The following is a 26,550-nucleotide window of genomic DNA, read 5'->3' as shown; positions in this document are numbered from 1 at the left end:
GGTGGGTGCAGGTGTGGGTTGGGATCCATATGTGCATGAGGTGCTTGCAGATGAGGGTGGGAGTCAGGACATGCACAGTAAGTGGGTGCATATATGAGTAGGCACCCGAGATGCACAGTAGGTGGATGCAGGTGTGTGTGGGCATCCAAATGTGCACAGTGAGTGGGTACAGATGTGAATGGGTGCCTAGACACACACAATAGGTGGGTGCAAGTGTAGGTGGGAGTCAGGACATGCAGAGTTAAGTGGGTGCAGCTGCAAGTGGCTGTCAAGACACACATAATAGGTGGGTGCAGGTATAGGTAGGCATCCAGACACGCACAGTAAGTGGGTGAAGATGCGAGTCAGCAGGTGAGTGCAGGTGTGGGTGGGCATCCAGACGTGAACAGAAAGGGGGTGAAGATGCGAGTGGGCGTCGGGACATGCACAGTAAGTGGGTGCAGATGCGATTGGGCATCCGGATACGCGGGATGGGTGCGTGCAGGGCTGAGTGGGCACCCAGACACGCGCGGCGGGTGGGTGCCGACGCGAGTGGGCACTCGGGCACGCGCCCAGGTGCACGCAGCCGCGGCCGGGAGGCGGTGCCGGGCCCGTTCGGTGCCCCCCCCGCCGCGCAGGGCCGTGCGTGGGGCCGGGCCGGGGCGGGCGGCGGGAGGGGTCTGTCGGCGCCTGCGCGGGGCCGGGCCGGGGCTCCGCGAAGTTGCGCGGGGCCCGGGGAAGTTTTGGGCCCCGAGCGGCGGCGGTTGCGGCTCCTCCCGCTCCCGTCCCCGGGCGCCGCGGCGCTCCCGGCGCGGCCATGGCCTTCCGCCGGCGGGCCAAGAGCCACCCGCTCTTCAGCCAGGAGTTCCTCATCCACAACCACGCCGACATCGGCTTCTGCCTGGTGCTCAGCGTCCTCATCGCCCTCATGTTCGAGGTGAGACGCTCCCCCCCCGCACCCCCTTGCGCCTTCCTGCCGTGGAGCGGGGTGGGGGGGGGTGGAGGGACGGATACGATCCCGCGGAGAAACCCTCCTTTTATCACCGGAGTCAGCCCCACTCGGGACCGGCTGCGTGTGTGTCCGTGTCCTACAACCCGTGTACACCCCCGCCGTGGATGGGGGGATCCAGGGTGCCCCCACTTTGCGTGGCACGGGGTGCCCTCTCCTCTCGGTTTGGGGGATGTCCAGGGTCCCGCACCCGTCAAAATGACCCCGTCCCATTTGGAGAGGGGCCTCTGGGGTGCAGGACCCCTCCATCGGGGAGTGCAGAGTGCCACCCCATTCATTCCCACCATAAAAGAGATGTCCCTCCACCCCCACCCCATGGAGACCCAACTTGACAATGGCTTTTGGGATGTTGCATCATTCTGGCACCCCCAGCCCTGCCAGGAGTCAATGGGGAGCACAGGGGGATGCAGGAAACCCCCAACCTCTGCAGGGAACAGTCCCTCCCCGGCACTGAGGGGTCCCTGTGCCGCCTGGTCACGTCCAGGGACAAGTCAAGCCCTCACTGCTATTTCCAGCTATTAGAAATGAGAGGAGTACTTCTTGTGCGTGTGTCTTTATTTGTTAATATTAGCCCTTTTCCAGGTGTTTTCTCTCCACAGCCCCCTGACCCTGTGCCGTGGGATGAGCTCTGGGGGCTCCTGGGCCTCCTGCAGATGCCAGCGGCTCCCCAGGGGCTTTTCCCTGTCCCTGCCATCCCGCCCCGAGAAGGCGTCCCCAGCTCCTCTGTGGGCAACCATGGCCCAGCCGGGGTGGCCGGAGCCCCACCCTGGGAAGGCTGCTGCCCCAGCACTGTGCCATGCTGGGAATGCTGCTCTCCCCCTGTTCCCTCTCCTTCCCTCTCAGCTTGCTTTTTCCTCTCCTCTTTTTGGGGAGGAGACGGGGAAAGGGCTGGAGGCCACAACTGTGTAGCTCTGCTCAGCTTCAGGCACCCTCTGCGGAGGCATTTAGGGCAGCTGTGAGCCATGGTCAGCAGCTCGGCCGGATTAGACCCCCCCCCCTCCCCGCTCAAACCCTCCCCTTCAGCGCAGTGCCACGTTTCAAAGCAAATCCAGACGGGAAAGGGGTGGCCGGGGGGCCTGGCGGAGGAGGAAAGACTCCTTCTGTAGCAAATCACAGGAGGAGGAAATCCATTTCCTTAATACCGTCCTGGTGGCAGCCCCTTTCTTTTTCTTCCCACCCCATTTCCCCCCCCGCCTCCCCTTTTGTTTTTTCTCTCCGTGATTCTGTGAAATGCATTGAATAAGTGAGTGGCTTCCAGCGCACAGACCCATTTCGATGTGTTTGTGCATAGATACACGTTTTTTTAAGGGTCAGGAGGGGGTTTCAAAACTAACCAGAGAGGTCCAGCTGTGTTCCAGGACCACATGTAAACACTGCAAAGTTGGGCTGTGAGTTTCATAGCTGTACTTTTGAAACCAAAATAGCCTCTCCCCACAGCTGTTTTTTTCGGGGTGCAGGGAACCCCATACCAGATTGGTGGTGCCTGAGCTCACTGAAGTGAGGGCTTGTTGGTTGACATGGTGCTCTGAGGGTGGTTTTGAAGGGCTTTGTGGCAACCCCCCCGTGGAGGTGGTGGCAGGGAGGGGTTTGGGGCATTTCTGATTGTTTTCATTCTATTATTTTAATGTCTTTTAATTAACTCTCCCCTGGTTGCTGAGAAGCAGCAGTTTCCCCAGATCTCAGGGAGATGGCGCTCACCATGCCGGGGCAGCTTTTAGCACTCCCTCCTCCATGTCTCTGCTTATTAGCATCTGCCCTCATCTCCCTCTCAGCATGAGATTTGGGACAACTCTTTTGGTCCCTGTGGCTGGTTTTGTTTAGTTGTTTGCTTTTTTTTTTTCCTCACTGCTTTCTTTTCTCTTGGAGGAAAAATCAGGCTCTACTCTTCCCCAACCCGCCAAACTGTCCATGCCCATTTGTACCACCTCTATGCATTGACTTTTGGTGGCAGCTCAGGTATTTCTGCCTTTCAGTGCCTTTTCAACACCTACTCTATGACGATGAGGAGGACATGTTGCCATCTCTCCTACTCCTCCTCGTGCCCCGCTTCCCACCCCACTGCTGGGCTACTACCTTCCCTGCTGCTGGTGGCCACGCCAAGCTCGGGCTCAGCGGAAATGGTCGAATCCTGCTCACAATAGGCTGTTTCCTGCAGAGGAGATTTCTTTGGGGAGCCACAAAGGGGATTTTTAACCTTTTCCCAGGAGCTGAGGTCTTGCTTGCTCCAGCACCGTGCTGGCAGTGATACTTGAGGACTACTGTGAGTCTCTGCTTCCCCAACAGACGCTCAAGGTACATGCTTTGAGGATCCATTTGGGCATGCAGGCTCTTTCCCATCCGTCCAATGGATCTATGGCTCCAGCAGCCCGATTGTTTCTCCTCAGCTGGGAGTGAGTATCAGTGGTGATGGAGGTACCACTGGCTGATACCAGGGAGGGAATTTGGGGGCACAAAACATGCACAAGGCTAATCACCACATTTCCGTGAGTGTTGGACTTGATTATTCGAGTATTGTCTGCGTTTTAGGTGATCATAGCATTACTCAGGAGGGAAGGTCAGGGCTTGGAGAGGTTCCCCCCAAAAGAGCTGTCCTGAGCTGGGCTTTCTGCAGTTTTCTGCCTTCCCAGCCCCAAGCCTTCAGGCTAAAAGCTGCCTGGGGCATGTCTGCATGGTGACAGGGAGGGATTTTGCTGCACGTGTGTCATTCAATGAGATCTGAACAGACTGGAGAGTTGGGCAAAGAGGAACCTCATGAGATGCACTAGGGGCAAGTGCAGAGTCCTGCACCTGGGGAGGGACAACCCCCTGCACCAGGACAGGCTGGGGGTGACCTGCTGGAGAGCAGCTCTGCAGAGAGGGACCTTGGAGTGCTGGTGGGCAGCAAATAAACATGAGCAGCAATATGCCCTCGTGGGCAGGAAGGCCAGTGGCGTCCTGGGGGGCGTGAAGAGAGTGTAGACAGCAGGTGGAGGGAGGTTCTCCTTCCTGTCACCTCTGCCTTGGTGAGGCCTCATCTGGAGTCTTGTGTCCAGTTCTAGGCTTCCCAGCTCAAGAGAGACAGGGAACTTCTGTAGACAGGCCAGTGCAGGGCTATGAAGAAGCTGAGAGGACTGGAACATCTGTGTGAGGAGGGAAGGCTGTGGAACCTGGGGCTGTTCAGCCTGCAGAAGACTGAAGGGGGATCTCATCAACATAAGTACCTAAAGAGTTAGGTGTCAAGGGGATGGAGCCAGTCTTTTTTCTGTGGTGTCTGGCAACAAGACAAGGGCTAATGGACAGAAACTGGAACACACAAAGTTCCACTGGAACATGAGGAAAAACTTCTTTGTGGGTGAGAGAGCCCCCCAGCACAGGCTGCCCAGGGAGGGTGTGGAATCTTCTTCTCGGGAGGTTTCCAAACCCACCTGGACATGTTCCTGTGCCCTCAATCGAGGGGAACCTGCTTTAGCGGGGGCTTGAGCTGGATGAGCTCTGCAGGGCCCTGCCAACCCCCACCATTCTGGTGTTCTGATTCTGTCTGTGGCTACTCCATCCACGGGTGAGCTGGAGCCTGGAAAGAAATATCTCCTTTTTCTTCATGTTTATCAAAAACTATTTTAAGTGGCTTTGTATAGAAACACGAAACAGGTGCTCTCCATCCTCATGCAAAAATTGCTTTGAATATCCTTTTTCACTCTGCTTTCCAGAAGAATGAAACCAAGGCCAGGCTGGGTTTCACCTGCAGCTGCCCGGTGAGCGCATCCCCTCTGGGACAGACAGTTGCTGTGCAGAGAGTCAGATCAATCAGCCTCTGTGAGAATTGAATCTAGGGGAGACCTTGCTGGTTTTGGCAGGCTCTACGTTAGACACTGACTTCTCTCGTGATCTCTATAAGATGGGGAAGCCAAGGCTCAGCCTTGTTTCTCTTATGCCCCAAACTGGTTGCCACAAGCTCAGGAGCAAAGCAACTCCAAATGCTTCTGCATGGGGTGATAGTAAGAGAGCTATAAAACATCCCATATAAGAGATGTAGTGCCCTGGCTGGGCTTTCCCCTGCATGGATCTGTGGCAGTGAGTCACGGTCTCCCAAGCACTGGGTTGTGACACTGTCAAACGAAGGCGGCTGACGAATGAGCTGCTATTTCCAGGCTTCCTGCTAAATATACTTTCCCCTCCCTGGTCCCCTCCTTACTACTCTGCAAAAAAATTAAGGCCTTCCCGTTGTTAATGAGGGAAAACAAATTGTGTTTCTGCCTCTCCGGGTCTTTTCCAGATGTGGGAACTGAGGCATGCGGGCGGCTTAAGGGCTGAATAGTTGGGGGAGGGTGGGAGGGGGAAAAACTGGCAGAGGGGAAAGCAGAATTTAGTCTGTTTTTAAGAAGGAAATAAACAGGAGAGAGCGTGAAGCAATGGCAGCGGTGGTCATGCTGGGGGATGAGCGTGTCAGTGGGAGCAGGGGGCTGCACCGCCCTCGGGGAGGGTTTCTTTTCAAAGGCAGCTGTTTACTTTTAAAGGCTTTGGTCCAAAGTTTGGTCTTTAGTTTACATATAGGGCCTGTGTCAATCCATACTGTGGATCAGCAAGTTTTTGTTTCAATAAACACTGTCTGGTTGGAGGAGTGGTGGGGGGGAGGAGGAAGGAAATCAACCCTAAATTGTGAGAAAAGCCTTCAGACAGCATTTTATCTTTAATTAGTTTGAGTTGTTTTTCAAGCCCTGGAAATATTTTCCCAGCTCAGACTGCAGAAACTCCCCCAGCAGAGTTTGGAGCCTCTTCCTTCCTCCGACGCCGCTTGAAGCCGGGCAGGACCGTGGGGATGGCTGCGTGCCTGGGGGCTCCCAGCCGGGCTGGAAACAGCACAGACTCTGCAGATCCCACCGGGTTGAGGCTTTGAGAAGGGGACTGGCTTTTCATAGGGTGACCTGGTGCCTCTCTGTGAAGGATGCTCAGAAAATAATCCCGCTCTCCTGCAAATGTTGGGGTTTGAGAGCAGCAGTGTGTGGGTTTGGAAAGAGGTGCTGAGCTGCCAGGATACCTGTGCTTGGATGCCTTCATCAGAAGCTGCTTGTGCACCTGCAAAAGTGGAGCTGGGATTTAGGATTGGACTCTCAGAGTGTTTTGTGGCAGGGAGAAAAAAACAGCATCTTCTCAAAAGGGCAAGGGGAGCTTTGCTGCTTTATATTAGGCTGCAAACTCCAGGCTAGCAGGGATGTGAGGTTTTTTTCTGGTCACCACATTATCAGGGAGTAAATGTGTAGTGGTGGACTGCAGATGCCTAGTAAATGCACAGTAGAGTTGGGAGTGTTTGTCTTTCTCCATCGCCCTGCCATTGAGGGCTGTGAGGTGGATACCCTGGTTCGATTTTGAGCTGTGTCACTCTGTGAGAAACAGACTGAGCACTGTCCTGGCTGCTCTGAGCATCTTAGGGAACTGTGATCTTCATGGAGACGCTTTGAGTTCTGCCTCTTCACCATCTGGCTGCCCTTTGGTCCTTGGGTTAGTGTCATGAACCACCAGAAAGCCGCTCACTGCTGGAGGTGCTGTTCCCTCTGCGTGGCTGTAGAGAGTCCCCAGGACAACTGCTTCCCAAGTTTAGCTGGTTCAGGCACATCCCTCATGCAAGTGGTATGTTGCATGGAGGTGCCTCTAATGCAGGGCAGGGAATGAATAAGGAACATACAACTTTTCCTATATGATCCCTGCCCACCTTGTCCCATGCAGACAAATCTCTCCCACCCTATAACAACCCCTACCCCAGCCATGGTGATGCTCTGTAGGATTGGGACTTCTGCCTGCCTTGAGAAAAGGATGGAGATAAGAAGAGAAAGCTAAAGAAGCAGGTTGAGGTATTGGCATCACAGCATAACCAAAGAAATAAAATAGTACCTGGAGAGACCCCGTTCTGCCCCTGCCTGGTGCAATTCTACCTCAGCCCTGGCTCAGCTCGTTGCCCTGTGAGGCAGGAGCCTGCCTAGCATTTCCTTTCCCATACCAGCACCGTGTTTCAGAGCAGACAGCAATGGCCTTGTGCCTCTGAATAATCCTCACGTTGCTCTTCCCGTTATAAACTTCTCCTTTCTCTCTCCGCTTGCAAATGCTCCATGTGAGTTCTGAAGCTTTGCTGTCCCCAGTCCTCTCTGCTCCGTCCTGAGCCAAGGAAATTGGATTCTGCCTTGCAGAGGAGCTGGAGGTGGCATTGCTGGAGGTCATGGCTGAAGTGCTCCGTGTTTTCCAGGAAGTTTAAGCAGCTCAGTGATGTTTCTATCTCTATATGCTGTTTAGGGCTGTGCAGCAATGGGTGCGCCATGGCTGCTCCCAGGTGATGTGGCAGAGAGGATGCTGTGGGGTTACAGCTACAGCGTGGGGGTTCCCTTGGTGGAGCTCAGCTATGACCTCAGTCAAGTCACCTATCCCTCCATGACTGGTGGTAAGGGAGGCAATGGCAAAAAGACGTGGTTCCCTCTGTGGATCCCCTTTTAAGGAGAAATGGCCCCAAGTTGCACCAGGAAGGTCTAGATTGGAGATGAGAAAGAACTTTATTTCCTGAGAGGGTTGTCAGCCCCTCCCAGACTGCCCAGGGGGCTGGTGGAGTCCCTGGAGCTATTGCAAAGCCGTGTAGCTGAGGTGCTGAGGAACATGGGTGGGCTTGGCAGGGTGAGGGGTTGGACTCCAGGATCTTGAAAGGTTTTTTCTAACCAAAACAATGGAGTGATTCTGTGGATGTGCAGGGTGTCCTTCACCTTCAAGAAAGAAGGGATGGATGTCCCCAGTATCCTGCTCAGGGTGGTATGTCCTGTGTGTTTTGTGCTCCATCTGCCTCAGCTGCTGGGTATGGTGACCCTTTACCTATCTGAACTGAGCTGTGGGGGTGGAGGTGCCCTGCTAAGGTGTGTGGCACAGTCAGGATGCCAGGGGTGAGCCTCAGAGGACAGAGCTTAGCTGGACCAGAAGTTGCAGCGAGGAAAAAGATAGAGGTGCAAATGCTCACGTGACAAGATGCCACCAGGCTCTTGGGCCCTCGGAAATCCCAGAGACCCACCTCCAAAAATGCTGCCCGGGCTGTTGAAGTCCTGCCAGCGCCCACAGAAGGTCATGTGCCAGGACAGAGGACGAAATCCTACACGTGTTTCCATGCTCACTGTGAGCACTTCCCAGTTGGTTGTGGGAGAAAGGAACATCTTTGTAACCTGAGAGGAGACCTTCCCTCCACCTGAGGTCTGTGAGATATCCAGAGATGCATGGGGAGATTGGATGCCTGGATGTTCAAATCTGGCTCCCGAGGTGGCCGCTGTGGCCCTTAATGAGTGGCTGCAGGTGTGTGCTTAGGCTTCCCCATCTATCAAAGGGAGAAGAGGGGCAGTTTCTTCTTGAAAGTTGGTCTGACAGGAGCCTGCCTACATCCAGGACGTGACAATTTACGCAGGGTTTAGAAAACAACCCGCCACCTCTCTGTAATGGAAGGTGGAGGGGATGAAGGGGTGCAGAAGTGGCCGCTGAAGCTGCTGGTGCTCTTCTGGCCCGCAGGAAGCAAAGGGAGGTTAGGAGATGGGACAAAGCATTGCCAACTTCTGGCATGGATGGGGGAAACCTTCCTACTAGACCCTCTAGAAAGGAAGGTTAGGAGAGTCCTTGCAAACTATGTTGGGGCTGATCACCGTGCAGGCATTGCTTCACACCCCGGAGTTGCTCTGAGATTGTTTTCTTGGACCTGTAAGTCTGACTTACGGCCTCTCCGTCAGGTTCGGAGGCCTCATCTGGAAATGATGCCTTGTTTCCAGCTGTTTACACCTCCAAATGTCATCCAGGTTCTTGGATAGATGTAAAACCTTCAGTTCCTGCTGCCATCTGCACATCCATGCCATGGCCACCCATCCCACAGCTGCTACCCTGTCGATTTTGTGCCCTGCACTAGCCTATGGTGAGACTTGGATGTAAAGTCCAAGTCCTGCTTGTGCTGTACCACTCCAGAATGAAGCAACTTTTCTTTCCTAGCCAATCGAGGTTTGCAAGAGCCAGAAGTGTCTCCTTCAGCCAGCTTGAGGCCAAGCTATGCACTTTTTCCATTACCACCTCAAACTCTGCCCATGGTCTCCATCTGCCTCCACACAGCATTTCTCACATCTACTCCTCCACAAATGGGGCACAACACGTGGGATTTCTTTGGGGTTTTTTTTTAAGTGGAAAACAAAGTAAAATAATCCCTAAACATCATGAAAACATGTTGTAGAGTTTATTGTCCCCAAGCCAGGGCTGCAGGAGGATGGATGGGAAAGAGCAGAGCTGCCGGCTGGTTGCTCAACGCTTATGGGGGCAGGATGGGAACGCTTGGCAGAGCCCCCATGTTCCCCTCCTTCCCTGCCCCCAGCTATGTCCTACAAGACGTGAAGCAATATTTCCAGCTGTGGTTTTAATAGCCTGTGGCTCTGAAATCATTGGAGCTATGGCTGTGGGAAATGCAGCTCATCTCCATCAGCATGCTGTGGGCACAGGGGCTTTTAGGGGGAGGGCGTGGCCACTGGTTGTATGTGAAGCTGAGTGCTTGTGAAGAGTTGGCAAGGTGGCTGAGGGGCCATCAGAAAGGTAAAAACCTCTGGTGACCTACTGTTGGTGTGGGGTTAAGCACTGTCCCAGGCTGCCCAGGGAGGTGGTGGAGTCCCCATCCCTGGAGCTATTGCAAAGCCGTGTAGCTGAGGGGCTGAGGCACATGGGTTAGTGGTGGCCTTGGCACTGTGAAGGGAAGGGTTGGACTCGATATGCTTAAAGGTCTTTTCCAACCACACAATTCTGTGATTCTATGATGGATCTTTGGGGCTGGATGTTTGCACACCAGATTTTGCTTCAGCTTGAGGCTGCTTTCATCTCAGAGAGGCTGCTTTAGGTTCATCCTGCAGATGTACTGGGATGGGAGGGATTCTCTGCCCCATCCCCACAAAGCTTCCTCCTTCCCTGGTGGGGAGGATCATTCACTTAAATTAAAAGCAATAAATGAAGAGTGAGGAGCACAGCCATGGTTTACAGGGGGCCTGATGTCTCATCCCAAGGGGTTTTTTTCCCCCTTTTTGGGCCAGTCTGTGATGCTGGCCATGCCCCTTCCATCCTGTGAGTGGACAGTGAGTGCAAGGTACAACTCTTGCCAAAGGTACTTGTCCCTCATAGAATCATTTTAGTTGGAAAAAACCTTTCAGCTCATCGAGTCCAACCCCTCCCCTCACACTGCCAAGCCCCTCACTAACCCATGTCCCTCGACAACTGATCTATGTGTGTTTTCAGTATCTCAAGGGATGGGGATTACACCACTTCCCTGAGCAGCCTGGACCAGTGTCTAACAACATTCTCAGGGAAAAGTTCTTCCTCAGCTCCAATCTAAACCTCCCCTGGGAAAACCTGAGGCTTTTTTTTCTTGTCCTGTCACTTGTTACTTGGCAGAAGAGACCAACCCCCACCTTGCTACAGCCTCCTGTCAGGGAGTTGTAGAGTGATCATGTCTGTCCTCAGCCTCCTCCAGGCTGAACCCCCGCCATGGGACACTTCTGAGTGCCTGCATAGTCTCTCAAGGGGTCTGGCTTCATCAGTTCTGTGGCTGCTGTTACTGTAGGGTTCTCCACAGAGATGGGGAAGCTAAATCTGTGTCTGGCCCATGAGATTGGTGCTGGATGCCATCTCTCCTCAGGCTGGGCTCATGGCATGGATGGGAATGAGGGATGGCTCTGATGAACACAAATGGCCCACTGAGTCAGGCTTCTGGTGTCCCTGAGCAGCAGGTCACATGTGGCCATGGGCCATGCTGCTGGAAGGGTGCCTGTCCTCGAGGGGAAGCAGAGAGCTTTCCGCATCATACTGGCTGGTGGCTTTTCCAGGTTTCTCCCACTTTTGTACATAATTTTCTCCTTCTCAAGTCCCTGTTAACAAACCTCTCCCCTAGCAATCTCCTTGCTGAAAGGCACTTCTGCAAGTGGAGCCGGTGCCTGCACATCTCCCTGGACAATTTGTCATTCCCAGTGTGGTAGGGAAGGAGAGTAAATGGTGGCAGAGGATTGAATTCCACAACTGATTTTCACGGTTTTTTTTCTCTGTGTCTGACAGGTTACAGCCAAGACTGCCTTCCTGTTTATCTTACCTCAGTACAACGTTAGTGTGCCTACAGCAGGTAAGAAATGCTTCTGCTGCGGATACACCAGTCGTGGTCAGCCCCAAACCCTGGGTGCCAGCTGGCCTGAGCTCACCACTGCCTATGCACACTGCTTGGGCCCCTGTCTGGCAGAAAAGGAGGTCTTAAAAATATGCGGGAGAAAAGAAAAGTTTGAGAGGCTCAGAGCATGCTGATTGTGTCTGCCAGCAGCCATTGTGCTGCTGGGGATGGGAACAAATGCTTCTTCTCTAGCCCGTTTCTGCCATGGTCAGGCTGCTCTCTGCACTCTGCAGGGTAAGAATCCTCCTCCAAGCCTGGTCAGGCAAGGTCCGGCTGCCTGCCTGAGTGCTCAGAGCAGCTCTGTGCCCTGATGAGGAGCAGGAGGGATTTACCTCTCTGCTCAGCAGCAGGGACTGCAAAGATAATTCCCATCTGGCTTTATTTATCGAGGATGGCACAAGGTGAGGGTGTGGAGATGAACCTACAGTGAGGCAGACACACGAAAGGTGAAGGGCCTGCCCTTAAAATCTTTGAAGGTTACGGTTAAAGAACTCAGCTTCCAGATTAAATCGTACTCCCCTGTGGCACAGTCCAGATGACTTCCACTGCTGTTGTGTCAAGTGATCTATTCTTTCCCAATACCAGAAATCTCAGGGGGTGAGGGGATGTCACAAAACTACCTCACTGGGGCAGGTATTGGTGTATCAATAGGAGCTAGCTGAGGCTGTGGGGAGAGAGGCCTTGGTGCAGCAAGCTTGCTGAGGAAAGGTTATTGCTCACCTGGGTTTTTCCAAGGCTGTTTCACATCCCTCACAAGGATGCTGGTGTCTGACAGACAACAGATCTTGCTTTTGTCTCCCGTAGTCAGCACATGCACAGCTCCTGCTAGAGCAGCTTCTGACGTGCCCTGGAGAGAGGAGGCAGAGCAGTTGCACATGTGCTTAATATTATTTTCTTTGGACTTGAAGTTCTGTCTTGTATCTTATGCTGGGATTATGAGCTGTTTCATACATTTTTACCTCTGGTTTTGCACAGCACCCACCCGTGGGCTCCTAAGGACAGGTGTACTTCCATAAATCCTATTCAAATCTTATTCATGCAACTCAAATCTTAGAAAACTAGACTGAAGCCTTATGTGAGGGTGAACAGGGCTGATGATGGACAAGTTACTTCCTGGTATTGACATTAGGAGAAGATGGACAGGATGAGGGTGAGGGAGAGCAGCAGTGGCAGGGGGCTGAGCTTCTCACCATGATGTTTTCTGTAGTATGCCACAAGGACAGCAGCTTTCCCAGCTCTGCTTCTTCCCTGTAAGCTGCAGGGCTGCAAATCGTTGCCTAAATGCAGTCATCTAGGGTATTTTGGGTCTTCTGTTACTCCAGGCCTCCCATGGATCCTATTTCTCATCCACCAGCCCCATGCTGCTGTCTCAGACCTCTTAATAACACAAGGCATCTGCATTCAGGCGGCTGAATTCTTCTTCAGCAGCTTTCAGGGGCGAGTGGGAGTGATTGGGTATTGGATGGTAACTGAGAGGGTGGAAATCCCATCCCTCGCCCTGTGCCGGGCCCTGGTGAGGCCGCAGCTCGAGTGCTGTGTTCAGTGTTGGGCCCCTCACTGCCAGAGGGACACTGAGGGGCCGCAGCGTGTCCAGAGCCGGGCAGCGGAGCTGGGGAAGGGGCTGGAGCACAGGTGTGCTGGGGAGGGGCTGAGGGCCCTGGGGGTGTTCAGCCTGGACAACAGGAGCCTGAGGGGAGACATCATCACTCTCTGCAACTGCCTGACAGGAGGTTGTAGTGGGGTGGGGATCAGTCTGTTCTCCCAAGTAACAAGTAGTAAGACAAGAGAAAATGGCCTCAAATTGCCCCAGAGGAAGTTTATATTGGAGCTGGGAAGAACTTTTTCCCTGAGAGGGTTGTCAGCCCCTGCCCCAGGCTGCCCAGGCAGGTGGTGGAGTCCCCATCCCTGGGGCCATTGCAAAGCCGTGTAGCTGAGGTGCTGAGGAACAGGGATTGTACTGTGAGAGAAGGGATTGGACTCAGTGAGCTTAAAGGTTTTTTCCAACCAAAACGATTCTATGATTGTAACGCTCCTAGTGGGATGTCTCTGATCCCATCACCTGTTTCAATGCTGTCTCCGGCTGATAAATTCCTATCTCCTTAGGGAAGCTGTCCCCAGGCACTCACCTCTGGCTTAAAATGTCTCAAGTGTCTCCACCCTTGAGGTGTGTAACTGCTGAAGGGGAAACTGTCCACCTTTTGCTGATGCACTGTTCCCGACTAGAGCCATTTTTTCCATCCCTGCAGTTACTGGCACAGTCATGACATCTCTCTGGTGGCTCCATCCAAGCTCAACCCTTCAGCCCTTACCTGGAAATCATTTGGGTCATGCGGATTTGACCCACCATTTGATCTTTTTGCAGATGGGGAGCTGGTCCAGTATCACTATGGGCTGAAGGATCTGGTCACTATCCTCTTCTACATCTTCATTGCCATCATTCTGCATGCGGTGGTGCAGGAGTACGCCCTGGACGTGAGTGCCGGAACTTCTCAAGTACCATGGGGAAAACATGGTCCCGCTGCAGTTAAATGCTCCCACGGATCCTATTCCTCATCCATCAGCCCGATGTTGCTGTCTTGGATCTCTTAATAGCACAAGGCATCTGCATTTAGGCAGCTGGCATGGTCTGGGGGTTTGAGGTGGTGATGAGTGAGCCTTCATCTCTAGGGGGCTGCTTGGGATGGAGGGAGGAGGTGGGGAGGTTGTTGACCCGGTGGCTCATGTTTTCTTGTTTCTTTTGCTCTCCCTCTGCTCCTTCCCAGAAAATCAACAGGCGACTCCATCTCTCCAAAGTCAAACACAGCAAGTTCAACGAATCAGGGCAGCTGGTTGCCTTCCACCTCTCCTCCTTGATTTGGTGCTCGTACGTCGTGGTGACGGTGAGGCATGAGGCTGGTCGGGCTTTTGCTTCCCTGGGTGGGATTTGGGCTTTCTGGATCAGCAGAGGATCCCCAGTCCCCCTGGGCCAAGACAGTCATGTTGCAGCAAGTTTTCAAGTGCAATGGGTCTTTCCAGCCTCTGAGTGAGAGCACTTCTGGGAGATCCCTCTTCTGTTTCGTGCAAGGCAGGAGCAAATGGACTGTGAGGTATTTTTGGAGCTGGACCCCAGAAATTCTGCCTGGCTTCGTCTTCTCCATCTGCTGCTCCAAGACCTGGTGTCTTTCCCAGCTTCTTATTTTCCTCCTTGTTTGAATTCAGTGCCTTGGTGTTTTTTTGGATGCCTTTTGCAGGGTTGTGGGCCTAATGGGCAGGTGTTTGTGGTCCCCACCTTGGCAAACTGGCGGCAAGGGGATTGCTGAGAGCAGGGAAACCACACCATGTCTTGGGTTGCGTTTGGGTTGTTTCAACCCAAAGCTGCTGGGAGAAAAACTCAGAGTGAAAACATTTCGTTTTTGGGAGGGAGAGGGAGAAAAGACCAGGCATCGTTGGAGACATCTGACTGTTCTGGCAGCGTGGAGTGATGCCAATGCTTCGCTGCTGGTGGCTGTTGGGGTCCAGCTCTGGCCCTCAGCAGCACTGGGCATGGATGCTCAGGGGCAGGTCCCCTCATCTCTGTTCTTGGGGGTCCTGCCAGCCCCGCTTAGGGAAATGCTACCCCCTTCCAGGCCAGTATTTCTGGGGATCTGCTGGCACTGCTCCTGCCCTGTCAGGCCATGGGGAGGGAAGCTTTGGTGAAACAGTCGATGCTGCTGGTTTTGGGCTGCTCTTTCCCAGTGCCAAACCCTTCTCCCACCAGCTGCAGGGCTGTCGCCTCCTGAGCAAAGCCACAGTGCCATTACGTGCTCCCAAAATGTGCAGCATCTGCAGGATGGGTCACCCTTTGCAGGCCTTGTACCTCCCCTGGCTTCCCCCAACCAAATAGAAGGGCTTAGGGCTGACAAGGCACAGGTGATGGCGACAAGTGGGTGGTGGGCAGGGTGCATTTCCCATGCCAACGCCTCTTTGCAGAGCCCTTTGCAGCATCCCTGTGACAGAAGCTGTACAAGCATGGGGCGAGGAGGGAGCCCCATCCTGTAATCTGCCCTGCGAGTATAAGGCTGTAGGGAAATGCAGGCAGGTGTAGAATTAAACTGTGCAATACATATTAAATTGTCTCTGTAGCCATTTTCTCTTCCCCTTTCTCTTTGGAAGTACTTATTTTAGCTTAAGCCATACTAGGATTGGAAATGCCAGTGGGGAAGAAGCCCCACCGGGGCACAGACATGGTTACTTCCAACCATGCTGCCAACATCTCGCCCCTATGCCTCAGGGCATCCCTCTGGCATTACCCACACCTCCAAGCATCCCACCCTGATCTTAAGACCCTCTGTGCAACCAAGCAAGCAGCCTTCAACCCCCAAACACAGAGGCCTCGTGAAACTAAGGCAGGATGACCCGTGAACGTGGCTGAGCTTGGGAGAGGGGACGTGGATTTTGCTGCAGACTGAAAGGACTCGGGGGTGTCATCCCTAGTTCCCACTTTCTGTTTAGCATTTGCCCTGCCTGTCTTTTTTGCTGAAGGCTTGCATCTTTTCTCTTTTTCAGGAAGGATACATATCAAACCCCCGGAGTTTGTGGGAAAACTACCCGCATGTTTATCTGCCGTAAGCACTCGTAGGGGCATTTTGTTCTGGGACTGACCACTTCCTTCCTCTGTACGGTTTTCCCTGTGGTTTGGGAACAGGGTGCTGGCAGCACAGTGCCCTTTACACGCGCTCTGCTGGAAGGTTGCTGCAGTGAGATCCCAGGAGGAGAGGGATATCTCATTTTTGGCCCCTGAAGGGGTGTTGCTAGAGGATTTCCTCTGTGGGGAAGGTCCTGTGGGTTTGGTTACTCATCCTGGCTGCTTCCTGCCTGCATCACCATGGGCAAGTCTCTTTGCTGTTTTCACAGTAGAAATGAAGTGGGGTGGATAATCCTCCCTTCTTGGGCTTTTTTTCATAGAATCATAGAATGGTAGGGGTTGGAAGGGACCTTTAGAGATCATCTAGTCCAACCCCCCTGCAGAAGCAGGGTCACCTAGATCAGGTCGCGTAGGAATGCATCCAGGTGGGTCTTGAAGACCTCCAAGGAAGGAGACTCCACACCCTCCCTGGGCAGCCTGTGCCAGGGCTCACTCACCTGAACAGTGAAATAGTTTTTTCTTATATTTAAGTGGAACTGTTTGTGTTCCAGCTTCATCCCATTACCCCTTGTCCTGTTGCTAGATACCGTCAAAAAAGTGATGCCCCAACGTCCTGACACCCACCATTTAGATATTTGTAAATATGAATGAGATCCCCCCTCAGTCTCCTCTTCTTTAGACTAAACAGCCCCTTTTTGAAAGGCTAAAGTTTGCTGAGAGCATGGAAATGGTGGCTCAAGCATCTAGAAAATCTCCAGGCATGGACAGCTTGGCTCAATGTGTAATTCTAGCCCAGAAATTATGCCTCCTAAATCATGTGGCTTCAAAGTGGTGGAGGGATTGCCTGGTGCTGTGTGGCCAGACACCTTCCTTAGTGCCCAGGTCACAGAATCACAGAATGCCAGAATGGCAGGGTTTGGCAGGGCCCTACAGAGCTCATTCAGCCCAAGCTCCTACTAAAGCAAGTTCCCCTCGATCAAGGGCACAGGAACATGTCCAGGTGGGTTTGGAAACCTCCAGAGAAGGAGACTTCACACCCTCCCTGGGCAGCCTGTGCTGGGGGGCTCTCTCACCCACAAAGAAGTTTCTCCTCATGTTCCAGTGGAACTTTGTGTGTTCCAGTGTCTGTCCATTAGCCCTTGTCTTGTTGCCGGACACCACAGAAAAAAGATTGGCCACATCCTCTTGACACCTAACTCTTTAGGTACTTATGTTGATGAGATCCCCCTTCAGTCTTCTGCAGGCTGAACAGCCCCAGGTCCCACAGCCTTCCCTCCTCACACAGATGTTCCAGTCCTCTCAGCATCTTGGTAGCCCTGTGCTGACCTCTCTCCAGCAGTTCCCTGTCTCTCTTGAACTGGGGAGCCCAGAACTGGTCCTTGGGCTCCTACCATACCCCAAGCAGACTGATGTGGCTCATCCCTGCCTTTCAGGTTCCAGGTGAAGTTTTTCTACCTGTGCCAGCTGGCCTACTGGCTGCATGCCCTGCCAGAGCTCTACTTCCAAAAAGTTCGCAAGGTGAGAGCCGGACAGGCACCCTGGGGATGCTCGAGGTGGTTTGGCTTGGCGGGAGGTGAGCTTTGGGAGAGGGTGGGTGATGAGGGGCGAGTGGCTAACATGGCTTTCTGCCCCTGCCAGGAGGAGATCCCCCGGCAGCTGCGGTGCATCGCGCTCTACCTGGCGCACATCGCCGGCGCGTACCTCCTCAAGTGAGCATCCGTGGGGCTGAGCAGGTCCTTGGGCACTGAGAGTCCCCTGGGGAGCCTCGGTGGGGTGGGGTCAATGGAATTAAAGGCATTTCCAAATGGTGGTGAAGGTGACCTCCCAACTGGGCCATTGGATGAACAAATCCTCAGAGCTGTTTTTGAGGGTGTTAGGTGAGCAGAAGGGGTCTCTGAGCGTGGGGTGTTGCAAGGCAGATGTTAACCACAGACCCAAAGCACGGGCTGATGGGTTGTGGTGGTTCCAGCTCAGTTGGCAGTGAAGCTCCTCACAGCCACTCCCTCCCTTGGGATGAGGAGGGGAATCGGAAAAGAAAATCAAAACTCGTGGGTTAAGAATAGAACAAATGTAGTAACTAAAATATAAAAACAGTAAGAATAATAAAGTATAACGGTAGTAATTAAGAGAAACAAACCCCAAGAAATAGTCAAGAGATGCCTGAGCAGTGATCCGTCCCCTCTGCCAACCCCCCCAGTTTCTGTGCTGGATATGACATCCTGTGGCACGGAGTAGCCCTTTGGCTAGCTCGGGTCAGCTCTCCTGGCCATGCTCCCTACCTTTGGGGCACTCAAGCCCGTTCATTGTCAGGACAGAGTCAGAAGCAGAAGCAGGCTTGATGCAGTGCAGCATTGCTCAGCAATAACCACAACATCCCTGTGTTATCTACATTCTCCTCAGCATGAACCCAAAATATAGCTCTGTGGCAGCTACTGGGGAGAAAATTAACTCTATCCCAGCTGAAATCAGGACATGGCTGCAATTCCCTGGAGTGTGGGAAGCAGCCTGGGATGCTTCTCTCAGCACAGCACAGGCAGTTAAAGCTCTTACCCTTCCTCTGAGTGTGCACAGAGCAACAGGGCCAGTGGTCAGGGCTTCGTGTCATAGAATCATAGAGTCACTTTGGTTGGAAAAGACCTTTAAAGGCCCAACCCCTCCCCTCACAGTGCCAAGCCCACCACTAACCCATGTCCCTCGGCACCTCAGCTACACGGCTTTGCAATAGCTCCAGGGATAGGGACTCCATCACCTCCCTGGGCAGCCTGGGACAGTGTCTAAAAACCCTCTCAAGGGCTTCTTCATCTCCAATCTAAATCTTCCCTGAGGCAACTTGAGGCCATTTCCTCTTGTCCTGTTACTTGGGAGAAGAGACCAACCACCACCTCTCTACAACCTTCTTTCAGGTAGTTATAGAGAGGGAAGTTGTAGAGTGTTGGACTTGCCCCAGCTCTGCTGCTGGTTTGGGCTGACTTGCTCTTTTAGGGACAGGGATTTCCCCTATTGCAGCCCTACCCCAGCTGCTTTGGTTTTGGGCTGCTTTGCTGTGGGTTCATGAGTCAGATGCTGTCTCTGGGTGTGAAGGATCCCAAGGCTTCCCAGTCCAGTGGTGCAGTTTTCTTTCTGTTTCCTCCCAGCTTAACCCGCTTGGGGCTGATCCTGTTGCTGTTGCAGTATTTAGCTGAATTCTTCTTCCATATGGCCCGGCTGGTGTGCTTCACGGATGAGAACAACGAGAAGCTGTAAGTAGGGAGCAAGCTGTGCTGCCATCCTGGAATGGGGAGTTGGTGGTTGGCTTCCACCCTGCACCCGAGCTCTGGAGGTTTCTGCTCCTGCCAACACCTCTGCTTGTCCCTCCCACAGGTTTAACGTCTGGGCTGTGGTGTTCGTGGTCACCAGGCTCTTCACTCTCACCTTGTACATCTTGGTCATTGGCTTTGGGCTGCCACGGGTGGAGAACCAAGCCCTTGATCCCGACAGAGGGAACTTCTTCAGCTTCCTCTTCAACAACATCCTCTTCAGGTAGGAATGTTCCCTACTGGATCTGCTGCTTTTAGGGGGTTTTATTGCCTCCTTTCACGTGAAGACTAAGTTGTGGAAGCCTCTGCCATATCTTCCTTGGCTGTGTTATCTCAGGGTGGTTTTGTGGAGTTTGGAAATGCCAGTGAGACTCTGAGGTAGGGCCCCGTTAGGGAAGGTCCTATCAAGACTACAAAGGGCTACCAAGATGATCAGGGGACTGCAACATCTTTTTTTATGAGGAAAGGCTGCGAACCTGGGACTGTTCAGCCTGGAGAAGGCTGAAGGAGGATCTCATTACCACTTACAAAGGGTGGCTGTCAGGAGGATGGGGCGGCACTTTTTTCTGTGGTGTCCGGCGACAGGACAAGGGGTAACAGGCACAAACTGGAACACAAAAAAGTGCCACTGGCAGGGAAGGAGAAACGTGTTTGGTGTTGAGGTAAGGTAGCCCTGGCACAGGCTGCCCAGGGAGGGTGTGGATTCTCCTTCTCAGGAGGTTTTCAAACCCACCTGGACACAATCCTGTGCCCCCTGATCAAGTGGAGCGTGCTTTAGCAGGGGTTGGGCTGGATGAGCTCTGCAGGGCCCTGCCAATCCCACCATTCAGGGATTGAGTCTGTGATTCCTACCTTGCAGCTTTAAGAGTCAGCAATGCCCTGAGCACCCGAGAGCTTCATAGTGAGGAGGCAAAGGGCTACCCTGGGCTCAGGGGATGGCATAAGGCAGAGAGATGGCAGCTGAAGGAATGGTGTTTGCCCCCGGCCCTTGCTGCAGCCACCTGGGAGGACCTTGGCCACCAGCCCCACTGTGGGTGGAAGGGCTGGGCTGGTGGTGGCCTCACTGCTCTGTTCTCAGCCTGCCTCTTCTCCACCCCTGCCAGAATGAGTGTGCTGCTGTTGGTGTGCCTCTTCCAGGCCTCGGTGATGTGGCGCTTCATCCACTTCCAGCTGCGGCGCTGGCGGGAGTACTGGACAGAGCAGAGCAGCCGGAAGCGACCCGCTGCTGGTCCCAGCACCAAGCAGCAGGCCAGGCTGCTCAAAAGGGACTCGGGTGAGTGCTGGGGCTACTGTAGCCCGGGAGGCGTCAGGCCTGGGCGCAGCATCCCCTCAGTGAACTGCTGCCCATGCAGGTAACGCTGCAGCGATGCCTCCCGCTCTGCGCTGAGCCCAGATCATGCCCTGGTGGCAGCTTTCCCTGTGTCTTAACCCAAGGGGGTTAAGGTTTTGCCCCGTTGCATGGGATGAGGTTTTCTCCCTCCACCCCCAGGTTACCATGAAAACGGAGTGCTGAAGGCAGAGAACGGCACCTCGCCGCGCACCAAGAAGCTGAAGGCGCCGTAGGAGCCGTAGGGCCGAGTCCTGGGGAGGAGGGCGAGTGCCAGGACTGAGTGAGAAGCAGCCCCTCCTCCCGCTCCTCACAAGCATCATCTTCAGCGGCTCGGAAACCTCTCGTCTTCCCAAGGTGTCTCTCGCTCTCCTTTCCTTTCTTGCTCTCTTGAACCATTTGCAATAAAACCAAAAAGGTCCCTTCCCCTGCTGCCATCCCCTCGTAGGAGCCTTTTCCAGCCCTCCTGGTTGTGCCTTCCTCTCTTTCATCCTAAGTCAGTTGTGCAATTTGTTTTGTCTTTTCTGCTCTATTTTAGTGTTTGGTTGGTTTGGATTCTTGTTACAAATGCATTGTAGATGGTTCCAAACAGTCCTTCTTTCTTCCACAGTGTGTTGCTTCCCTGAGCCCCAGGGTCAGAGCCATGGCAGCCTGGAGGCACCCTGTGTCTCTTACAGGCTCCTGGGGGAATGTGCTGGGGCTCTGTGACCCTGAGGCTCAGGGGTGCTCCCAGGTGGTGGTTGCCTCTCCAGGGGTACGTCTGGCCAGTTCTTGGCAAGTGCCACAGGATGGTGGTGCTGCAAATAAACACCAGGGTCTGAGGGAGGAACCTCAACCGTATCTTGTCTCATGGGGGACTTCTGGTGAGAAGTGAGGTTCCTCTGGCCTCTGGTTTTGAGCTAATTCTGGAGAGCTGGGCAGTAAAGAAGGGAGAGAAGTTCCCTCTTCCTATAGGAGCCACCTTCCAGCTTTTGCTTGCCCCAGCTCTTCTGGTACAGCTGGGTCCCATTTATCCTCTTGGCTGCAGGAGGTGAGCTGCTCCATAGTTGTTCTGGACCCTCATCTCCAAGAGGTGGGCTTGGAGCTCTACAGCTTGCAGGGCCTGGTGGAGCAGCAGCATGCTCAGGTCCGTGTGAAGCCTTGAGTCCTGCCTCGTTCTAAGCACTGGCCTGGCTTCTGCCAGCCCAGGCCCTTTGCCAGCCCATGTGTGCCTCGTGGACCTAGTGTTCTCATGACTCCTGACCACATCTGGATGACAAACTGGCTGCTGCAAAGGGCTTTTGCATCAGTGGGACTGTGCACTTTGTGCCTTCCTCATGCCTACCCTACCAGTCCAGCTGTGCCAGCGGCAGCCACCAGCTTCACTCTTTTGTTTCCAAAGGATACAGAGCTTGTATCCACCCAAGGTGCTATCAAATGCAGGGTTTCTTCCAAAAAAACCTAGCCCCTTCATCCCTTTCTGAGCTGTGAATGACAGGGAAGGGGAAGGAAGCCAGGAAGCTGCAAGGAGCAGCTTGCATCTTAGGAAAAGCCTGACCTGTGACACATAGCTGTTGGCAGATGGAGTTGTCTCAAATCTACCTCTGAGTAGTAACAGAGGCCGTCTGTTGCTGCAGACCACTTTCCCTCTTGCTTCTGCCCGCTGCCACCTGTACGAGCTGGCAGGAGGTTCATGGGAACTCCAGATCCCACCGGCTAGGTCCCCTGCTGCCTCTCTGCTAGGGAGCAGCACCTCCTGCCCATGGTTTTGGGGGTCAGTGCCAGCTCACTGAGCTTTAGGGTGCCATGCACCATTTAGGTTTGGTAGGCGTGGTGCAGGAGGGCACCTCTCACCCCACAGCTCTTCTGTGGGGCAGTTTCTGTGGCTGGGCTTTGCTGTTGGTGCCTCTTGTGCAGCAAAGCCAGCTGGAGCTTTAGTTCTTCACCACAGCAGGAGCTGTTGAGCAGTGTATTCCCTCAGCTGGGTGAGAAGAGGGGGCATGGGGTGCAGGGAGTTGGGGTGCCCTTCAATATGCAAGCCAGGACTGAGGTCCAGCTAACTTGAGGATGAGGGAGATGTGTGGTCCTTAGCGTCCCCCTTGCTCAGCCTGATCTCTGTCTCTCTCCGAGTGCAATTTTAGCTTGAGGCTGGCACAGTACTTTGCATCATTCATGTTTTGGGGAATGAGTGACTGTTGCTTTTCTGCCTCTTTTTGTGTTGAGTCGGGGTGTTTTTTCTCCTTCTGTAGGTGTCTTTTGTCCCTTCCTCCCTCTCTCCTTGTTGAGCCCCAGCTAAAGGTAGGCACCAGAGGGAGAAAATGCTCAGGGACACAAGGACAGTTCATCAAATTCCCCTTGTTCCCCGGTCCCCACAACCTTTGAGTGTCAAACGAGTGATAGCAGCAGCAGAAGGATTCCCCCTTTTTCAGAGAAACTGAGGAAGGAGACTTTGGAGCAGAGCCCTTGGTGGTATGTTGTGATTGCACCTTGTAGCCCTTGGTGGGTAGATAATACACATTTTGGCTCAGAGGCAGCAACGGTACCTGCGATTGGATTGGGAAGAAATAGAGCTTTGTGTTAGGAAGGGCATAGAAAAGGTCTAGTGTGGGAGGTTCTTCCTTTCTGCTGCCTCTTCCCATCCACTCCCAGGTGGCCCCCAGGAGTTACTCTCCAGAGCCTTCCAAAGCTGCTGAGGTAGTGACTCTGTTAACAGGTGACACATAGAGTCCCTCTCCCCAAAAAGGCATCTGCTGAATGATTCCTTCTCCTGCCTGCTTCGCTTCGGGCAGCTTCTTCACTTGCAGGATCCTGCCTCTTCACCCCATAGCCAGCGATGCTCTGTCTCCCCAGTGCCTTACGTTGCCACGCAGCCTGTCGTAGGCTCAGTCTCTGTGCTGTGTCAGCAGTTGAACACCCTCCCTCTTTGCAACCTTATGTACAACGGATGATACATTCATGTGGGGTTTTGGTTTTCTTTTTGGTAGAGCTACCAGTAAAAGGGACAGATTGTTTTGGAAGCATTTCCATGTGGGTTTTTTTTTCCCTCTAAAGCTATAGCTGATGAGGCCTTTTTTGCTCTCCCCTGTATTTAGCCCTCAGCAATCCCCATCCTTCTCCTGTTCTACCTGAATGTGGCAGACTCTCTGGGGTGTTTTGGGTGGGTTTTTTTTGAGCTGAGCCTTTGTGGTAAGGCAATCAGTGCTGTCATCCCAGAGGTCTGCAAGCCACCCTCCTTTGGAGGGGCTGCCTCTGTCATCTCTTGCGAGCCCCAGCCTTCAGCTGCAAGCCCACAAGGAACTACTTCTATGTCCACATCATTTCTCAGCAGACCGAGCCTTCTCTTCAGCCCAGAGAGCTTTTTCTTGTCCCAACAGCAAGTGACTTTGATTGCAGGTCCTTAGTGGTCAAGCCTTCCCTGGACCCTTCTGCATACAAAGATGCCAAGAGTCCGCTTTCCTTGAGTGGATGTTCTCCGGTTGCCTCCTCTTGTCAAGCCCTGTGTCTTCTGAAAAAGACCCAACTCCAAAGAGGAGCTCTTGGCCACCCCAGTGCAGAAAGTGTTAAGAGACCCTGCAGAACTGTAGGTCTTCACTTTCAGTGCAACACTTGCTCACACTCTTCCTGTGGGTTTGAGACTGCCTTTTGTAGTCTTGTGCCCGTCATCCAACCCAAGGACGCCAGGGACTGGGTAGTCTGTGATTTTTCCTGCCCTAGCCTAGAAGAGCTGTGAAATACCAGCAGTAGTTCTCTTTTTGGTCTTAGATAGTTGGGAAATGGGCTTGGGAGGAGAAAGGGGCAGAGAAAGAACAGATGTAGCATTTCACACGTGATTTTTGAGTGACTCTCCTGGGGCATTACAGTCACGTTATTTTGTTGTTGTTGTTTAGGTTTCTCTCTTCTTACTCATCATGTTTGGGTTAGTAGTAAAGAAGACAAATTCCACTTCCCTTGTAGGTCTCCTTACCCTTAACTGTGCATTTAAGATGTGTTTTTGTTACGCTTCCTGGTTGGAAGGAAGAATGACTACTGCAGGATGCCTCCTCTTTGCCTCCAAGTACAGCCTTTGCAGGGGGCTTTGCAGCAGCCTTGGGCTCTTCCCGTAGATGAAATCGTGGCTAGTGGACTCTGACTTGTGTCAACAGTACGTAGAGATGATGGGGTTTGATTTACAGCCCCCCCAGTAAACTTGATGAGTGTGTAACAGGTGGTTGCTTTGGAAGGTTTTGTACTCAAAAAGTGGAGTGTGTTGCTTGGCCTTGGGGCTGTGTTGGGAGTTTTACTGGCTGCTGTAGAAGTCAGGCATGTAGTTTTTCTTCGAATCTGTTGAACTCTGTGAACCAAACCTCGATGAAAATTTGTTCTTCCATATATTTATGCTTTAGTTCAAATTTCCTCATTTTGCAGGGGGTAGAGGGAAGTCACAGTCTCTGATATTTTATACTGTTTGTTGCATTCTTCCTGTCACTGAAGTTTTTTGTACGGATTTTGTTTGTTGTCGTTTGTTGTTAAATGACTTTTGTGATAAATTCAACAAAAGTATTTTTCTGAAATAAAGAAATAAAAGGCCTAGATTCTTCCATTGCTGCTGTCTGCTGATGCTTTATCACCCCACTCAGCTGTCCGAGTTTCCAAAAGAGATGCAATGGGTTGTACTTGTCTCTCTCAAGCCCTACAGAATTACTGAATCCCAGAATGGCGGGAGTTGGCAGGGCCCTGCAGAGCTCATCCAGCCCAAGCCCCTGCTCAAGCAGGTTCCCCTCCATCAGGGGGCACAGGAACGTGTCCAGGCAGGTTTGGAAACCTCCCGAGAAGGAGCCTCCACACCCTCCCTGGGCAGCCTGGGCCAGGGCTCCCTCACCTCAACATCAAACAAGTTTCTCCTCCTGTGCCAGGGGGTGGCACTGCCTGTGTTTCAGCTCGTGCTTGTTACCCCTTGTCCTGGCACTGGCTACCACAGAACAAGCACAGGCCCCATCCTCCTGAAATATACCTTTTAAATAGTTTTGTTAATGAGATGCCCCCTCAGTCTCCTGCAGGCTGAACAGCCCCAGGTCCCGCAGCCTTTCCTTGTAAGGGAGATGTTCCAGTCCCTTCAGCACCTTGGTGGCCCTGCGCTGGCCTCTCTCCAGCAGTTCCCTGTCTCTCTGGAGTTGTGGAGCCCAGAAGTGGACACAGGACTCCAGATGAGGCCACACTAGGGCAGAGCAGAGGGGGAGCAGAACCTCCCTGTATGTGCTGTCTACACTCTCTTCATGCCCCCCAGGATGCCATTGACCTTCTTGCCCACGAGGACACATTGCTGCTCATGTTTAGTTGCTGCCCACCAGCACTCCCAGGTCCCTCTCTGCAGAGCTGCTCTCCAGCAGCTCACCCCCAGCCTGTCCTGGTGCAGGGGGTTGTCCCTCTTCAGATGCAGGACTCTGCACTTGTCCTTGCTGAACCTCATGAGGTTCCTCTCTGCCCAACTCTCAAGCTGGTGGCAGCACAGCCTTCTAGGGAATCAGCCAATCCTCCTAGTTTGGTGCCATCAGGGAACCTGCTGAGGGTCACTCTGTCCCCTCATCCAGGTCCTTGATGAAGATGTTAAGACTGGCCCCAGTCTGACCCAGACCAGTCTGTTGCCTTTGGTGCGGCATCTCAGTCTCTGTCCCCCCCCATGGCTGAGCTTCATCTTCTCACATTTCTCATGTCTACAGCATGGGCAGCTGCTGCTGAGTTATCTGTGGCTGCCTCCCTCATTGGGATTGGAGGATAAGGGTGTTTGTCAGACATGATTTATCTGATGTGGTTTAGGTACATACTTTATGGTGAGCTAGATTGTATGCTTTCTGCAGCTGGCCCCAGGCAGGCTCCATCATTTGCCTGAGTGTTGGGTTACAGTTTCTAACTTTCTTTTCTACAGCCTCCAGCTCCAGTCATTTCATGGGTAAGTTCTGAGTCTCTGGCAAAGCTGATGAAGGTGGCCTTTAGAAGTCAGCCTTTGTCAGCTGCTGCTTGGAAAGCACACTGTGCAGCATCAAGCCACGCTTGGAAACATGAGGTGATCCGGGACTTGAACAGTGCAAGCAGGGGAAGAACACTGACCCTTCTGAACAATGGGAGACAGGAGGGAGCTGTTGCATGGAGACTCTCAGCTGTCTGAGGGGAAGTGAGAAACCACAGCACAAGAGCTGATTTAAGTAAGCGTTT

The 26,550-nt window shown here is 53.2% G+C and overlaps 1 protein-coding gene across 2 annotated transcripts; it reads left to right on the top strand.

Annotated features, from left to right (window-relative positions):
• The first annotated feature begins 694 nt into the window (after positions 1-694).
• Positions 695-24,923, top strand: TRAM2 (translocation associated membrane protein 2). 2 transcript variants are annotated; one of them, XM_061990114.1, is made up of 11 exons: positions 695-916; positions 11,051-11,114; positions 13,519-13,628; positions 13,919-14,035; positions 15,681-15,739; positions 17,193-17,277; positions 17,398-17,468; positions 18,894-18,998; positions 19,120-19,278; positions 20,159-20,328; positions 20,545-24,923. In XM_061990114.1, the coding sequence occupies exons 1-11, from the start codon at positions 797-799 to the stop codon at positions 20,616-20,618; spliced, it is 1,134 nt and encodes a 377-aa protein (XP_061846098.1). In that variant the 5' UTR covers positions 695-796; the 3' UTR covers positions 20,619-24,923. The 2 variants fall into 2 exon arrangements, with proteins under 2 accessions (XP_061846098.1, XP_061846099.1); XM_061990115.1 differs by having other exon boundaries at positions 20,134-20,328.
• The last annotated feature ends 1,627 nt before the right edge of the window (positions 24,924-26,550 follow it).

Source organism: Colius striatus, chromosome 2, assembly GCF_028858725.1.
Source record: "Colius striatus isolate bColStr4 chromosome 2, bColStr4.1.hap1, whole genome shotgun sequence".
Lineage (NCBI taxonomy): Eukaryota > Metazoa > Chordata > Aves > Coliiformes > Coliidae > Colius > Colius striatus.
Note: the sequence above shows the minus strand (reverse complement) of the source record. Positions and strands in the feature narration are given on the sequence as shown.